Genomic DNA, 18,544 nt, shown 5'->3' on the forward strand with positions numbered 1-18,544 from the left:
TTTACTAAATAAGGCGCCATATTTAAATATGTTAGGGTTGCCGGTATTACAGGAAGAGATTAGAGTATTACAGGAGGAGATATTACCGAGAATAATATGGTTTTATCATGCGGATTAGGTACCGTCCTATCCTCCTGTGACGAGCTATGACGAGTCACATGAAAATTCTTATGACAAAATCATACAAGCAATAAATCATGTAGTGTAAAGTCGACTTATGTCTCACTATACACATCTGATTCATTGCTTGTAACAATATCTTTTGAATCATCTCTAGCAGTTGCATCATTTTTTTTACACGTCTTCCATCACATTTTAAAAGGTAACGAACGATTAAATATTTTTCTTATTGCCTCGTAGTATGCGAATGCTCCATGTTCATTTAGTTAATCTTTTCAGGTGTGGAAATGTCTAGTGACGAAGACACCCCTTCGTTAGAAAAAGATAAGAAACACGAAAAATATCTCTCTGTTACGCCCTCTAGCTTTAAACACAAATTTCGATTTTTTAAAAAGACACATCATGAAGAAGGAACGATCAAAACCAACGACTTATCCAAATTGTACAACATTAACACCGAAAACATAGAGCAGGCTCTACCGGAAGATTCGGAGGGGGTAGAAAATGCCGTCGATGCGCTCGAAGAATCTAACCTCAAGCCTGAGCCGTCACCTGTCAAAATTTCGAATGAGGAAATCTTGAAAACAGTTGCTCAGAAAATCGATAATGTAGATATCGATAGTGAGAATGTGATTCATGTTAAAGAAGTGCAAGGTACTGATATTAGGGAAAAGTATTTTGATTGTAAAGATGAGGAGAAAATTGTTTTCGCGCCTACAGGTTTCGTGGATTTGCGTCCTATTGCAACTACGAATCGTCCATTTTATAATTATTTGTAAGTATAATATTTCATATTACTATTATTTATACAGTTTCATCCAAGAGGCCGAAGTGAAAATGGTTTTTTTGTGAATTATGTTTAGTTTGTTTAAAATTTTTCAAATGAAAAGACTGATTGATATGTTTTTGTACACACTTATGACAAATCACATAATGGCAAAGTATATATGGTATTTTTGAAATGTTTAAACATTTATTTCCTAGCTAAGCGCTTTCGGCTTACCAAGCCATTTTCAGACTATGCGACAATGGAACAATGATATAAATAACAAATTTTAAGTTTACAACGTTTCACTAGGAGAGAATGTCATTTGGTAGATACATACAGAAATTTTCCTTTAAACTGTTTTTATGTTAAAATATTTTATTGAAAACACACAAAAAGACTGTACACTGGACTCCACAAGAAACGCATTCAAAAATTTGGTTATGGTACGGGCACAGAATAAATAACAATCAGAATGTCCACTCTCAGATGCCGCCTTTGAAGTGTGTCAGCACGCTATCGCCATATTTTAAACCATATTTTAAACGGAAACATAGACTCGAATTGAGACATTTGTGACAAGCTACGACAGAACTGTAATTTAAATTTCTAGAGATTAATAATTTAGTAAATTTGAAATAATTTAATCTATTCTTCAACTAAAAGTGCGAATAAAATAGTGCATATTATGTCTATGGTTGCCGTAAATAAATTAAGCCGGGTTAATTTTTCTATGCATAACAGATAAAATTTTACTGAACAGCATTGGTTCCGTTTAAAAAATGACTGATTCCGTCTGCGCGAACGAGATGCGCGTACTTATCTTGACAAGCAGAGTGGTCATTCTGATTGTTTATTATTCTGTGGTACGGGTGTCAAAACCATCGAGCAAAAAGACAAAAGAGGGAATCTAATCGTTATGAAAAGGAGACCAAAAAAGTGGCCTCTGATGGCGGACATATCCGGAAATGCGAATGCGCCAAATTTAAATTTCATGACACTTCACAATACTCATACAGTGGTGTAGTGGTTCTAACTTATCTATTTATTTGTTATATTACATAATATTAATATTATATAATATTAATACATATTACACTTAAAATACTTTTTTTAACACTAGAACACAATAAAGTTTTAATTAAATAATAACAATAATAGTCTGGGAATTAATCTCCCGACTGGGAATCGAACCCCGGTCTCCCGCGTGACGGGCGGGGATACTGACTACTACACTACCGAGGACATAACACAAATGTATTTCAAAATTGACAGTTCTGGATCATACAGTGATTTATTGAGATTATTATTTTGAAATACAAAAGAATAATATAATTATTCTCTTTCCTTGTTTAATGTGGCCTCTCAAGATGGCATTTCCTGTCTAACCCCTGTCTAATATTATTGCCCCCACTACCTTTACATTCCCTCTTTTGTCTTTTTGCTCGATGGCCAGAACCCAACCATTTGTTGGAGTTGGAGCAGCAGATGCATCGAGCAAGAAGACAAAAGAGGGAATGTAAAGGTAGTGGGGGCAAAAATATTGTTAGACAGGAAGTGCCATCTTGAGAGGCCACATTAAACAAGGAAAGAGAGACTCTTTCCTTGTTTAAGAAATCAAATTTAGTTGGGTTATGTTATTGCTGATGTTATTGTTTGTCCCAACTGTCACATGAAAGATTATTTGTATTTTCTATTGAAGTTTTTTAACAATTGTTTCACATTTTAGACTATTATTGTTATTATTTAATTAAAACTTTATTATGTTATAGTGTTAAAAAAAGTGTATTATGTATTAATATTACGTAATATTAATATTATGTAATATAACAAATAAATAGATAAATTAGAACCCCTACACCACTGTATGATTATTGTGAAGTGTCATGAAATTTAAATTTGGCGCATTTGCATTTCCGGATATGTCCGCCATCAGAGGCCACTTTTTTGGTCTCCTTTTCATAACGATTAGATTCCCTCTTTTGTCTTTTTGCTCGATGAGCAGATGTGAGGGGACTGGAATGCCAGCCTTTTAAATGATTCCTCAAAGAATGTGACAATTGACATATGTCATACATAGAAAATTAAGAAATATAAATCTCGGTTTGCATAGCATCATAATGAATAATATATTGAAAATTGACTGAAGATCAAAATAGGACAAGTTATCCCCAAAACAAATTATTTAAATATAAAGAAGAAACTAGATTGTAATGTTTCTAAGTATGTTAAGTGTAATAAAAAAGTATCTCTTGATTGGAATTGTAAGAATTTTTTGATGGATGAAAAAAAGCAACTCGTTATAAAAAGTTCTGAATGACCTAGAACACAATCATCAGATATTAAATTTTTTCAGCCATATACGCGGTTTGTCAAATAAATATGGAAAAATTTAGTATTTGTTGATTGTATTTTAGGTTTTAGAACATGCAGAACTTTTTATAAAGAGTAATTTTTTTTAATAGAACTAAAAATAAAAAAGTTTCCCTATGGTGACTTAATTCACCTACTACAGAATTATATGGAGATAAAAATAGTATTTTAATGTTTCAGATCCGTATTAGTCCTACTGGTATCCATCCTTGTTTACAGCATCATACAGTATTATTCACCATATTCTGCCGGATTAGTGTCGGGAGTGTTTCTTGTTGCTATATTTTTAAAAGTTTATTTCAAATTGTATCCCAGAAGTACGGAACAACCAGTATCCACAATACCAATGATGTCGAATAAGATATACGAAGTACAAGCTGTTAAAGAGTACCAACCGGTTGAGAAATATGAGGTAAGATCTTTAAATAGCCTAAAACGTTTGAAGTAATAGGTCCCTCAGGAAATAATGTACTTTAATATAATGCTTTGTCCGTTCCAAAATTCTCATTATTATAATGTCCCTTTTGTGTGTAATAATCTTTATCTTTTTATTTCATAAAAGTTTTCATCATTAGAATATACTGCTTCATGTGTCCCATGTATGTTACATTGTATACATTCACTGTTCGTACGACTTTTTATGGGTTTATGGTTACATGAGTCCAAAAATAGTTATAGAGATTTTTGAGTTTTCTGCAGCAATTTTTTTTCCGTTTACAATATTTGTTACTAGTCATAATTGACAAATCTACAATTTAAATCTGCAAACCTTATAACCTAACTACGTATATAAGAATTTCCCATTATTTCGTCTAAGTTTATTCTAAAATTCTGTCACAATATGGCATGTTAATTTTGTTTTCACTATCATTCAACAAAAAAAAAACACCAATTCAAATGTTTTCTTCCTTTTAAGGTTTCTAAATCTTTCATTATCAAAGAGCTGCAGTGCCTTTTCATTGCTGTGGGAGTGGAATCACCTTTCGTGCTTCAAATTTTACAGCAAATAAAATATTTTTTTGTTTTTCCGAAAATATTATATTATATATTATATATTAAATATTATAAAGTTGTTGCTTAAAAAACTGTAGAAAAATGAACTATCAAGGATATAATATGTCTGTGTAAGTTGGGTGGTTATGTTATTTTAGTGTGTAATTTGTACAGAAGTTATATAGTTTTTAGGTTTGATTTATCATCTTTTTTTACATAGAATTACGGTCATAGATTCATTATCCTTGTCTTTTATCGGATAAGATGGCAACAACCGCCGAAGTTGTGAGACAACACTATCAAAACCGGCGCTGTTTGAATCACTCCTATTGTACGTAGCGAGCTCACTTGAGAAAGGCACTCTGCCGAAACAGCTGTAGTGATAATTATAATAAAAATTTATGGAAGTGTTCCACTGCGACCTTTTCAGATCTATTGTGGTCCTCTAGTCCTAGATAACATTCTCTAGCCTGACTCTTTTTATAAAGTCTAGTAGCTTCGAGATTGTACCTTCCATGTAGCTATTTGGCTGTGAATTTTCTTCTCCTAATACAAAGAACCGCACATTTGCCAGACTGTCACACTGACATAAAATGTGCTCTGCTGTTTCTTCTTCGAGGTGACAGAATCTGCACAGGTCATTATCTGATAATCCCATCAGCTTTAAGTGAGTATTCAGCTTACAGTGCCCTGTTAGAAGACCTACTATGGCTTTGACTGTTTTCCTGTCTTTGCTTATTAGGTCTGCCGTAAATTTTGGCAAATGTTCTGTAATGGACTGTTTCGCTTGTCTTTGTCCTGGTGAATTCCTCCACCATTCCAGAGATTTGTGAGCTACCTACTTCCTGGTAGTCGTTCTTGTTACTGACTATGTAACGCCGCAGAAGGGTTCCAGTCCAATGAATGGCATTGATGAGCCTTGTTTGGCCATTTCATTCGCTTTTTCATTGCCCTTATGACCCTCGTGCCCCGGTACCCAAGCTACGGTAACCTTTCTACGGTTTCCTAGTTTATTTAGGGCATACACGCAATCCCATACTAGCTTAGAATTGACCTCTACAGAATTGAGTGCCTTAAGCGCTGCCTGACTATCTGTGAAGATGGCAACTGAACAGAACGTTCTTTCCTGCCTTTCTATTTCTTCCACGCAGTGATGGATTGCAGTTATTTCCGCCTGGAAAACTGTCACATCCTTAGATAGACTTACCGGGAAATGTATCCCTTGATTTGTCCCTACTATGCCGGCTCACCCTCCGATGTTTTTGATCCATCCGTGTACCAGGTAACAGCAGCTTGTATGGGTACACCTTTATTCCACTCTTCTCTGCCTGGTATCTTAATTGTGAACTTATTGTTAAAGCTATATCGTGTAGTAGCTGTTGCATCGATAGGTTTCCCCATCACAATATCGGCTTTTAGCTCCTCGATTAGCTTTCTGTTGTCAGTACCATGCATCTGGCTTATATGTCTCTGACTATGGATTAATCTTTGCATCACTGATCTGGCTTCGCCCTGTATAAAGATATGAAGTGGTGGTAGATTCAACAGGACTTCCAAAGGTGCAGTAGGAGTTGTTTTTATGCCGCCCGTAATACACAGGCATGCTAGCCTTTGTGTATTACCTAACAGCCTTATTGCGCCCACTTGCTGCGTCTTTGTCCACCACGTCACCGAGCCATAGGTTATCATTGGTCATCCATAGAGTCATTTTGGGGTTAAGTCCAATTCTTACCGCACATTCTTCTACATCTGCCCAGGGACATAGTAGCTTTCTGTGTGGTTTTCAGAATGTGAGTATTCCATGTAAGCCTATAATCAAAATATACCCCTAGATATTGTTTCTTTGACAAATGAAATCTCTGTTCTTCCCAGCACCGGTGGTTTTAGGCTTTGTAGTGCTGTTTTTTTGGTGAGGTTGACGATTTGTGTTTTCTGAGCATTAACTATCAGTCTCTCTTGTTTACACCAGTCGTCAACTGTATGATAATATGGTAAATACTTATAATCGTAGGTTGAAGGTTTAAACAGTGCCGGCTGTGAGCTCTGGTTCCACAACGATAAAAACGCTTTTACTTCATATCATTAATTTCCGTGAACTTTTCAAATATAGGAGTAATTTATAAATGTTGCAGGGTTGGCTGAATGAATATCCGGATATATACAACCACGAAACTTACCATATATCCAGGACACAGTCAGTGTTTTTAAGGCTACAGGGTAATCTACTTAGAATCAGTCACGCTAAAAATAAAGTAGCGAAACGGGCTATGTGGAACGAATCAGAGATCAAGGCAAATTTCACCCAGCACAGGATATACAATATGTTGGGTGCAAAGGTGTGTTTGTTACCAGAAGGGTTAGCTAAAATAAGGTAAGAATACATTTATCGCAATGACAACATTGTTTGGTGTTGTTTTAAGGATATTCAAAAAATTATGCGATGATTTTTTAATTTTTATAGAACAGTAAAACTATTATCAGCCACTGATGGAGTGGAGCGATCAAAGTGGCACAGGACCGACAAAGTTGCCGAAAATTGTCAAAGCTATCGAATCATAAATTTATGAAATTCTGGCCGTCGAAATGAACATTTTACTGCCAAAAAGATGTCTTGGATACGATATAATTTGATGATCCAAAACATGAGAGAATTATATAATATCACTAAACAACTAGCTTACAAAAGATATGTCACCCACCAACCAATTGTAAAAATCAATACTGGTGAAGATATAACATTGACATAGGAAGAAGTCAACAAATGGCAGAAATATTTCAGTGAGTCTCTAAGTGCAGTCTCACAAAATTACCAAAAGACGCGCAAAATATAAACCCCAGTGAATTAACACCAATGAACCAACAATGTAAGAAATAGCAATGTCCATGAAAAAATTGGTTACATATGGTCCATCTTGCTTTATGGCATGGAAACGTGGACTTTGAAAAAAACATCTATCAACAAACTTGAAGCATTTGAAGTGGTCATTGAGAAGAATGATGCGCATACCTTGGGTGGATAGAGTTCGAAACGATGACGTCCTTAAGAGAGCCGGCGTGGAAAGAGAACTCTTTGAATTAATTAAAAAACGCAAGATTGGTTACCTTGGGCACATATTGAGAGGAGCAAAATATGAAATACCACAGTTAATCCTACAAGGGAAGATCGAAGGTAGGAGAGGAGCCGGCCGCAAACAATTATCCTGGTTAAGGAATATTAAAGAATGGACAGGAATACACAATACAGGCGAGCTGTGTCACGCCGCCAAGAACAGAATTCTAGTAATGAGATAGTCGCCTACGCACTTTGGTGTATGGCATTTTAAGAAGAAGAAGAATGAAAAAATTGCACAAAGTAGCCAGCCCTGTCAATATTCCACCAGAGTTGTGTAAAAGCACAACAATAGGGTTAATCAAACCCCTTTTGCACAGGGCCTGGAGAGAGGAAAAGTTGCACGTCAAAATACCCGAAGCGCGATGTGAGAAATAAACGAAATTCACAACCGCGTTGTGGGTATAAATTTCGGTCAATGGCCAAATTCGGATATTGAGTACAACAACGTATATATATATATATATATATATATATATATATATATATATATATATATATATATATATATATATATATATATATATATATATAAAAAAGAAGTACTTGTGACTCGTTTGGAACAAATATATAACTTTGATCAGATAAAAGGCATATATCGAGCACAGTTTAATTAAATCTTGCCCAAGTACTTTCGATCCCTAGATCATCTTCAGGGGCATTTCGTCAATTGTGGCCTATCCGGCAAGAACAAGATGTCATAAACATAAAATTGTACATTACACTACACTACAAATAGACAAACAAACACTTTAAAATAATTTAAGGGAGGCTACATTGCTTGAAGAAGTCGGAGACAGAATTCTTCAAGCAATGTAGCCTCCCTTAAATTATTTTAAAGTGTTTGTTTGTCTATTTGTAGTGTAGTGTAATGTACAATTTTATGTTTATGACATCTTGTTCTTGCCGGATAGGCCACAATTGACGAAATGCCCCTGAAGATGATCTAGGGATCGAAAGTACTTGGGCAAGATTTAATTAAACTGTGCTCGATATATGCCTTTTATCTGATCAAAGTTCATTTATTCGAGCATTCAACCTTATATTTATTTAAATATATAACTGTTTTGGATGGGTTGGAGTCAATAAAAGGGCTATTGGTTAACTATTTTTTTTATTCTCGAGCTTTCAATTGTGTTTACAATTATTATCAAGAGCTAAAAAAGACAAAATACTTACAAGTTTGAACTAAAAAGAAAAAACAATTTTTGTTAACTTACCAAATAAAAATTAGTTTGGTAAGTAAAAATCACTGCTTACATGTTCAAAATATTTAATACAAAAATGTTTTTATCTAATAAATGTTTCTCTGAAAAAATTTTATAATTTTGAAAACATTTTTTTTAATATATTTTTTTTAATATAAGAATAATTGAATTATAATTATAAGAATAATAATTCAATTATTCTTATATTAAAAAAAATGTTTTCAAAATTATAAAATTTTTTCAGAGAAACATTTATTAGATAAAAACATTTTTGTATTAAATATTTTGAACATGTAAGCAGTGATTTTTACTTACCAAACTAATTTTTATTTGGTAAGTTAACAAAAATTGTTTTTTCTTTTTAGTTCAAACTTGTAAGTATTTTGTCTTTTTTAGCTCTTGATAATAATTGTAAACACAATTGAAAGCTCGAGAATAAAAAAAATAGTTAACCAATAGCCCTATTATTGACTCCAACCCATCCAAAACAGTTATATATATATATATATATATATATATATATATATATATATATATATATATATATATACATGTATATATATATATATATACATGTATATATATATATATATATATATATATATATATATATATACACAAACAACACAGTTTATTAGGGTTGCAGTCAGAAAATTGGTCGGGATGTTAATGAAACACTCTTTTGACTTTTTGTCTAGCTTTCGGAATGGTTTTATTCCTTTTTCAAGACACTGTAATAAGAAAAATATGTAAATATCACAATTCTTCAGTGCAACTTACTAGTCGTTGAGATTATTTATAAAAGCATTGACACTCAACATTAATAACACACATATAAAATAATGGACAAAATACATTCTAAAATTTTTTAAATTTAGGTAAAGATAGTAAAACTTAGTTTATGGCATCTTTTACTGGTGTGTTTTAACTCTGACACATAGAGAACAGAAAGGAAAAACCCTATGATTAAAAGGTAATTAGGTGTACTTAATATTATATTTCTTTTTAAGAAATACTAGAGGCCCATCTTGGGTGATTTTACTTTTTAATTTTTAAACCTGTCTTAATGGTATGCACCATGTTATGCATACAAGTGTATTTATGTACAGGTAAATATTTATTTTATTTTGGATGTTTTTCCGGTAAGTAACAATAAATGCTGTCTGTAACAATAGGCCGTAGAGTTTTGAACATCTTGATGACTTCTCTCTAGGTATGAGATGTAACTGACGTTCTTTCTTAATGTTTGAGGCTTTGATCTTGGCTTTTGTTACTTTTTCTAGATATGTTGTGGGGTCCGACGAGATTCTTTGATATGTGGTATCGTTTAGGATGTCGTTTATTTTTGCTTCGTAGTCATGAATATTCATTACTACCGTGACATTGCCTTTGACAGCTGGGAGCACAATGATTTCTTTGTTGTTTTTCAAATTATGTAAGAAAAGAAAAACCACAAACAGAAACAAACAAGTTAGGTTATAACTTTTCAAATCTGACATTGGATGAAGCCACGAATAGTGTTCTCTCAAAAGGTTTTAATTTTGCTGTTTCACCTACACGAATTCCCATAGAAAATATCATTACAGAGGTTGAGACTACTATTACTAATCTCCCAGCACAAACAGCCGAGATCATACGCCAAGGTGTATCAAAAATATTAAGAACAGCCAAACCACCAAAAATAAATTTAACGGACGAAGAAAAAGACGCCTTACACGCTAATAGACACCAGTCCTGGGCCCTTCCCCTTGTTGCACTGTTTACTTTTATACCGAGTAGTAAACAGTTCCAAAAAGAAAATAATAAGACTAACAAAAACTTATTTTTGAGTTCAAATTGTTTAGTGAGCCTAGCAGAAAAACAATTCTAATATAATATTGTAACTTCTAACAAACTAAATTGTGTGATGTATTATTTTATAGTACATTACAATAAGTAATTAATCAAAATAATATGAAAATAAGCTTTCTTATGTGTTTATTTTTTGGAACAAAAACAACGAAAGTCTTTCAAACTAAAAATATAATTCAAGAAATATAAAAGAATAAATAATTAATACAAAAAAAATTTCTTTATGGAAAAACAATTTTGATTAGTTTCGCCTCCCACGTGCTTCACAGCAGAAATTAGTCACAAATCGACGGCTGAAAGTCACATGTGAGAACGGCGAATTAGCCCAGTACATCAAATATGTCTAGCGATTAGGTACCCGTGTGTTTAGTATTAGTAACGTGGCGCTTACTGTATATAGGTAGTAATTAAATCGGTCACTCTGTTATTATTTGGTCTCAAACTTAATTTTCTTCTCTTTCGTCAAAAAGAACTTTAGGGTCAATATTCCTCGAAATCTCGAAAATACTCTGGGTACAGCAACCATCAAAGCAAAAGTAGGCAGAGGCTGTCCACAAGGAGGAGTTCTGTCCCCTCTACTTTGGGCAACCTTGGTAGATGATCTCCTCAGAAATCTGTCCACAGAAGGCTTTTATTGTCTAGGATATGCTGACGATATAGCAATCGTTGTCAGGGGCAGGTTTGCTCAGGTAGTTTCTGAGAGAATGCAAGCAGCCCTAAATATAGTTGACGACTGGTGTAAACAAGAGAGACTGATAGTCAATGCTCAGAAAACACAAATTGTCAACTTCACCAAAAAAACAGCACTACAAGGCCTAAAACCACCGGTGCTGGGAAGAACAGAGATTTCATTTGCCAAAGAAACAAAATACCTTGGGGTATATTTTGATCATAGGCTTACATGGAATACTCACATTCTAAAAACCACACAGAAAGCTACTATGTCCTTGGGCAGATGTAGAAGAATGTGCGGTAAGAATTGGGGACTTAACCCCAAAATGACTCTATGGCTATATACAAGGGTTATTAGACCCATGATAACCTATGGCTCGGTGACGTGGTGGACAAAGACGCAGCAAGGGGGAGCAATAAGGCTGCTAGGTAATACACAAAGGCTAGCATGCCTGTGTATTACGGGGGCCTTAAAAACAACTCCTACTGCATCGCTGGAAGTCCTGTTGAATCTACCACCACTTCATATCTTTATACAGGGCGAAGCCAGATCCGTGATGCACAGATTAATCCATAGTCAGCGACATATAAGCCAGATGCATGGTACTGACAACAGAAAGCTAATCGAGGAGCTAAAAGCCGATATTGTGATGGGGAAACCTATCGATGCAACAGTTACGAGATATAGCTTTAACAATAAGTTCACAATTAAGATACCAGGCAGGGAAGACCGGAATAAAGGTGTACCCATACAAGCTGCTGCTACCTGGTACACGGATGGCTCAAAAACATCGGAGGGTGTGGGAGCCGGCATAGTAGTGACAAATCAAGGGATAGATTTCCCGGTAAGTCTATCTAAGGATGTGACAGTTTTCCAGGCGGAAATAACTGCAATCCATCACTGCGTGGAAGAAATAGAAAGGCAGGAAAGAACGTTCTGTTCAGTTGCTATCTTCACAGATAGTCAGGCAGCGCTTAAGGCACTCAATTCCGTAGAGGTCAATTCTAAGCTAGTATGGGATTGCGTGTGTGCCCTAAATAAACTAGGAGACCGTAGCAAGGTTACGGTAGCCTGGGTACCGGGGCACGAGGGTCATAAGGGCAATGAAAAAGCAGATGAAATGGCCAAACAAGGCTCATCATTGCCATTCATTGGACCGGAACCCTTCTGCGGAGTTGCTAAATCAGTAACAAGAACGGCTACAAGGAAGTGGGTAGCTCGCAAATCTCTGGAATGGTGGAGGAATTCACCAGGACAAAGACAGGCGAAACAGTTCATTACAGAACATTCGCCAAAATTTACGGCAGACCTAATAAGCAAAGACAGGAAAACAGTCAAGGTCATAGTAGGTCTTCTAACAGGGCACTGTAAGCTGAATAGGCACTTGAAGCTGATGGGATTATCAGATGATGACCTGTGCAGATTCTGTCACCTCGAAGAAGAAACAGCAGAGCACATTTTATGTCAGTGTGACAGTCTGGCAAATGTGCGGTTCTTTGCATTAGGAGAAGAAAATCCACCGGCAAATAGCTACATGAAAGGTACAGTCTCGAAGCTACTAGACTTTATAAAAAGGGTCAGGCTAGAGAATGTTATCTAGGACTAGAGGACCACAATAGATCTGAAAAGGTCGCAGTGGAATAGGCCGAAAGGCCACCTCTCTTAATCTATCTATTCCTCGAATTTGCAAAGACCTGCTGCATTTAAAAATCCATATTTTGGAATAAATTGGTTCGTAATGGAAACGGTAACTCGAAACTGGTTCATACGCTTTTTACACTGTACATTTCATTGAGAACATTTTGGGAAACAACAAATTTATTTTAGAACAAAAATATTTTTTTATTTGTTTGTCTCAAAACTGATTGTATTTATTTGCTTTAATTTGTTACAATGCTCATATCTTATTTTTAGACATTGGAGCAAAAAATACCCAATCTGTATTACTTTAGCCAAAGATCAATTATGTTTCGATCAAGAACTTTTATCGAAGATGGAAGCCGACTTACAGAAAGACACTGAAAGCGATAATACTCGTTCCACAGACAAGGGTAAACTGTTCACTTCGTCGGGTAGGGAGAAAAAGGGATTCAATAAATTCAGGAAGAAAGAGTACCCTATTTTGGTAAGTTTTTCATGTGGCATTTTTTTTAATCCAGAAATTTTTCTTATTTCTTCTTTTTATCTTGTCTTTTCCAATTTGATCCCACCAGTGGGTCTTTTTATTCTTTTTTTATTTTTTTTTTTCTAGTTGTTCTAGGGCTTCCCGTGAAGCTAAGAGTACACTTTCTTTAATGCATTGATAGTGTGCTTCTACGCTATAACAAGATATGTTTTTTCCTGTAGCTTCTCATCTATTCGTCTATTGTACAACCACTTAACCCTTTCTTCTTCGTCATCTATGATAGCATTAATGTTTTTTTTTTTGTACGGACATAATTATGTCTTTCCTCTATGTAGATAGTGGTCTTTATTACACGTTGGTTCCCTAAGCAGTCTTACCTTTTGAAATTTTATATTTGAGATATTTTGTTACTATAAATTATCGATTTTTGTCCTCCTATTATTTGTCCACGTATATTTGTGTATTTATTTATGTTGGAAGTACCTATTTAACACTTTAAGTTGTTTTGAGATGCATTAAGATACCTCCTCCTCCTCAGTCCTAATCCCTTTTGGGATGTGGTGACACCATCAGGCCTTTACAGTTTTTTCACGATTTCTCTCCATCCTTCTCAATGTGTCCAAAATACTGCAAATATCTCTGTTGTATGTGTTTAAGCAATCTATCATTTACTTTAAGTTGTTCTAATATCGATACGTTAGTGCGATGATCAATCCAGGATATTCTCAACATGCGGCGGTATACCCACATTTCAAAAGCGTCCAGTTTAATTTTATCCGCTTTCTTTAAGGTCCACGTTTCGGATGCATATGTCGCTATGGGAAAAATGAGTGCCCTTACCAGCCTTAGCTTTGTGTGTATTGTTATGCTAGAATTTTTCCAAATTGCTACCAATTTCATCATAGCTGTTCTAGGAATAGTCAACCTTCTACGTATCTCTCTGTCACACCCTTCGTCATTTGTTATTAGGGACCCCAAGTATATGAAACTGTTTACTACTTCAAAGCCCCCAATTTCTTTAATGTGTTGAAGATTATTCCGAGCTCTGTCTACTATCATGATCTTTGTCTTACTCCTATTTAGCTGTAGTCCATATGTTTTGCTTTTTTCCTCCACACGTCTCATTATGTCTTCCATTTCCTCTTGATTTGCCGCGATTATTAGAGTGTCATCTGCATATCTCAAGTTATTGATTTTTTGAAGATACCTATCTTCTAGTAATTTTGGCGACCACATTGACCCATCTTATTCTATTCACAGCAGCTCGATATATATTAGTTGACGTTGGACCAGTCCACTTCCTAAGATTGGCCAGCTTGAACCACCTGTCCGTCTATTGGCGGACATCGCATGTAGCACTTTCTCCACGGCCTGTATTGTTGCTTCCGAAAAGGGATCATCTTCATATAACTGCTCGTATCTTTTAAGTAGGGGTTTAGATTCTTCATTTAGCCCCGCTATGTATTCGGTTCGGCAACCTCTAGGAATATATTTTCGTGATATTTGTTTTATGATTTGTACAAATTTATCGTATGAATTAGAGCACGGTTCTAGCTGGGAAACTTCTTGATCTAATGCTTCAGCGAATTTTTCCCATATTGCTTTAGTGAAATTGAACCTTCTCTTGAAAGAAACCTTCCCTTGCAAAATTTTTAACAATATTACGAATTGACTGTACGCAAGGAATTGGTCACCCTTAAAAAAACACAGAAAATAAATCTACACACTGTTGTCCACAATTACCGCCATAAAACCATTTTCTTATTTGAACCTTTTCTGCGGGCGTATAAACAGAAATGTTTACAAAAATAAATTAAAAATCTACGCTGTTTTATTGCTTTAAACAACCACGGTATAATGACAAATTATTGCGACAGGGCAACGGAGGTGAGTGTAAAGTCGACGGCGCGCAGTGTTACCATTTATAGGGTGTATATCTAATTTAAAACTTAACTTACTGTATATGTTAAGTATAATGTATTAATAAAAAAGGGTTTATGTTATTATATACACTCGCGATCATAAAATCCGGGTCACCTTGAAAATCACCGATATTTCATTTTTATCGAGCTTTATCGTAAATAATAATAACACAAATACAAACTAATGCATGTTTCTGAGAATTGTTGCGGTTTCCTTTGTAACAAAGAATTCCAATAATGCCGATTTCGCGGTAAAGTGCACACTTCCCAAAATGAACGCTACCTATAACTCCGCTTGTTTTAAATGTCTCGTTTGTACTTCGACTTTCTGTTCAAATGCAACGGACAAACGTTTATTATTGCCACCATTAGTGTTTATTAGTTCCATTATTAGTGTTTATTTTTTGACAAAAATGCCTTTGACTGTTGTTGAAACGGCACAAATTGTTGCACTTGTGGAAGACGGTCACATTCAACGGCAAGTCGCAAGAACTGATGGCTTAAGCCTTTCTACGGTTCAACGAGTGCTTCAACTCTTTCAGAAGGCAAGTTTGCTAACCAGGCGACCTGGCTCTGAACGAAGAAGAACGCCCGAGGCACTAGATGACCGTTTCTTTGTGTTTCAGGCTTTACGAAACCGGACCTCAACTGTGGTTATGCATCAAAATCGTCTAGAGGAAGTACGAAATCGCAATTTTAGTGTTGCAACAGTCAGGTCAATCAGTTAATTCCCCGCATTGGGGAATTAACGATTGTAGCAAAGTGTTATTCTCAGATGAATCCCGTTTCTGCCAAACTGGATCCGATGGACGTGTAAGAGTTTGGAGAAGAACCGGTGAACGATTTTCACAAGCTTGCATTGCTCCAAGAATGCCATTTGGTGGAGGCTCGGTCATGGCTTGGGGAGGTATATCTTCCGACTTCCACACAGAATTACCTTCATCGAAAATGAGTCTCTAACTGCACGAAGGTACATTACGGAGATTCCGGAAGAACGTGTTATGCCAACATGTTCTATGGTTCTATGTATACCCTGGCCAGCTAGGACTCCGGACCTGAATCCCATCGAACATCTCTGGGACGATTTGAAAAAACGTATTCAAACCCATACACCTCCTCCTAACAACGGACAGGAGCTCTGTTAGTGAGAGAGTGGAATAACATATCACAACATGTAATCCGGAGAAAAATTGAGAGTATGCCCCGTTGTCTGCAAGAGGTTATTAGAGCAAGGGGAGGCAATACACGATATTGGTCATTGAAATTTCACTGATTTTTTTACCACGTTCTGTATTTTCCTTTTTCTTTCGTATGTCTGTTTTATCAACAATTTGATTTGTTTTCTGTTTTTTTTCAATAACAACAATAAAAAACCATTTTTTTTCTTTCAAAACAAACATTGATGACAAATAAAAAATACATTAGCCAAAAAAAAAGGTTATTAGTGCACCAGAGGCAAAAATGTTTAAGAAACTTGAAATTTTCAAGATGACCCGGATTTTATGATCGCGAGTGTATGATTAAATAAAATAGTTATAATTAATGTAAAATAAGTAAAATAATGTAAAATCGGATAAATTGACGAGGAAAAAAAAACTTCGTGGATAATGTCATTTATTTTTTTGGATATTCCTTGTATGTTCCATATATATATATATATATATATATATATATATATATATATATATATATATATATATATATATATATATATATCGAGAAAAGGAGTACGACCGTCAATCCAAAATAAACTAAGGTACACTCGAAGAGTGGTGGGTTTTTTCGGTCAAAGTGGAGAAATAAAAGACAAAGAAGGTGGCTACTTCATCTATTTATTGAAGACGTTTCGCTTTCTGCTCAGAAAGCATCATCAGTTCATCTAAAAAGAACAATATGAAACCAAACATCCATAGAGAAGTTACAATAAAAGTGTGTTACCTTACAAAGACATGTAGCAGTCAATGATGTTAAAAATATGAAAAAGCTTACGAAACTGGACATTTAGAGTAAAGTTGTATAAATCAATTAATTGAAACTTGGTATAGTTTGCAATTTAACAAAATTAGCACAGCAAAAGAACATGTGATAAACATACATGTATATATATATATATATATATATATATATATATATATATATATATATATTAATCTTTTTTTTTATAAATCAATGTATATATATATATATATATATATATATATATATATATATATATATATATATATATATATATATATATATATATATATTGTTATGATTGTTTATTTTGACTTTGATTTTAATTTATTGAGCCAATAAAAGAATTATAACTTAATTGTTATCAAATGTAAAATAAGACTCCTTATATTACCTGTGTTCGATGGATTCAAAGATTTTCTAGTTGTCCTTTATCGAGATAGAGAAGAAGGATAATAATAAAAGAAAATAGTATATTACAAAAATTTAAAAGAATAAAACAATTTTCAAATTCTGCCGTTATCTTATAAATCAGCATACAAGAAAATAAATGAAATTTTTATAATAATAAGATTTTAAATCTACATAAATTTATAATAAGTGAAAACCAATTTTACTTAAACTTTCCTTTACTTGAAACAAAGAAACAACAAAACTATAACTTTTGATTAGTCAAACAAAACTCAATTCTTTAAATTTGATTGATAATGACCATGATGTCATCACAGATTCTTCACAGATACCAATTTCAATTGTACAAAACACTTACAGCTTTTTTTTCTTATTGAATTGTATGTTGGCACATACCCAGAAAAGTCCAGTCTCCTCAACGATGTGATCCCTCCTCTTTGGCACCTCGGCTCCTTCCTAACGTCTCTGTAAACCTCCTGCAGACTACACAAAAACACCTGATTCACTTCTCCAAAAACTCAGCTACTTATTTATGACACAAGGACCTCCTTTTGTCAACTTGATGCCGTAAAACTACTTTCACATATACTTCACAAAATGCCCACGGTAGATCCAAGGACCTCTTTTAATCTATTTGTTATCTCCTTCTGCAAAACTATTCACTTCTTTTCACAATGCCGGTATCCAAGCTCACGAACCACACCCTATCTTCTCACAAACGACTGTTTCCTTCGATGGCCAAAATTCAACTGCCTCTCCCCGTCTCCTAATCAGGCTAACCCCATTACCATTCAAAAACGACTATCCAATCAAAAGCTCAAATCTTGTTTACTACTGTTAATGTTTGTTCTAAAAATTCTGTGTATCATTTGGGAAGATCAAATTACTGTTTCAGAGAAAGAATAAATAAAAATTGATTTTTCTATTCTCAGTCTGTTAATACACAATCTATACCTGTTTCCAAAGATTAGAATATGATCATTTAATAAACAAACAATGACAAGATTAACTTACAGGTAAAATGTCTTCTAATTCTA

General features: G+C 34.6%; 1 protein-coding gene across 3 annotated transcripts in view; it reads left to right on the top strand.

The window, feature by feature from the left end:
* Positions 1-18,544, top strand: part of LOC140449490 (testis-expressed protein 2) — a 97,544-nt gene that overhangs the window by 56,825 nt on the left and 22,175 nt on the right. For all 3 annotated transcript variants that reach the window (XM_072542679.1, XM_072542687.1, XM_072542695.1), the window contains 4 exons: positions 400-895; positions 3,440-3,671; positions 6,385-6,623; positions 13,008-13,218. In XM_072542679.1, coding sequence (XP_072398780.1) covers positions 400-895; positions 3,440-3,671; positions 6,385-6,623; positions 13,008-13,218 — 1,178 coding nt within the window. The remainder of the gene's footprint in view (positions 1-399; positions 896-3,439; positions 3,672-6,384; positions 6,624-13,007; positions 13,219-18,544) is intronic.

Source organism: Diabrotica undecimpunctata, chromosome 1, assembly GCF_040954645.1.
Source record: "Diabrotica undecimpunctata isolate CICGRU chromosome 1, icDiaUnde3, whole genome shotgun sequence".
Taxonomy (NCBI): Eukaryota; Metazoa; Arthropoda; class Insecta; order Coleoptera; family Chrysomelidae; genus Diabrotica; species Diabrotica undecimpunctata.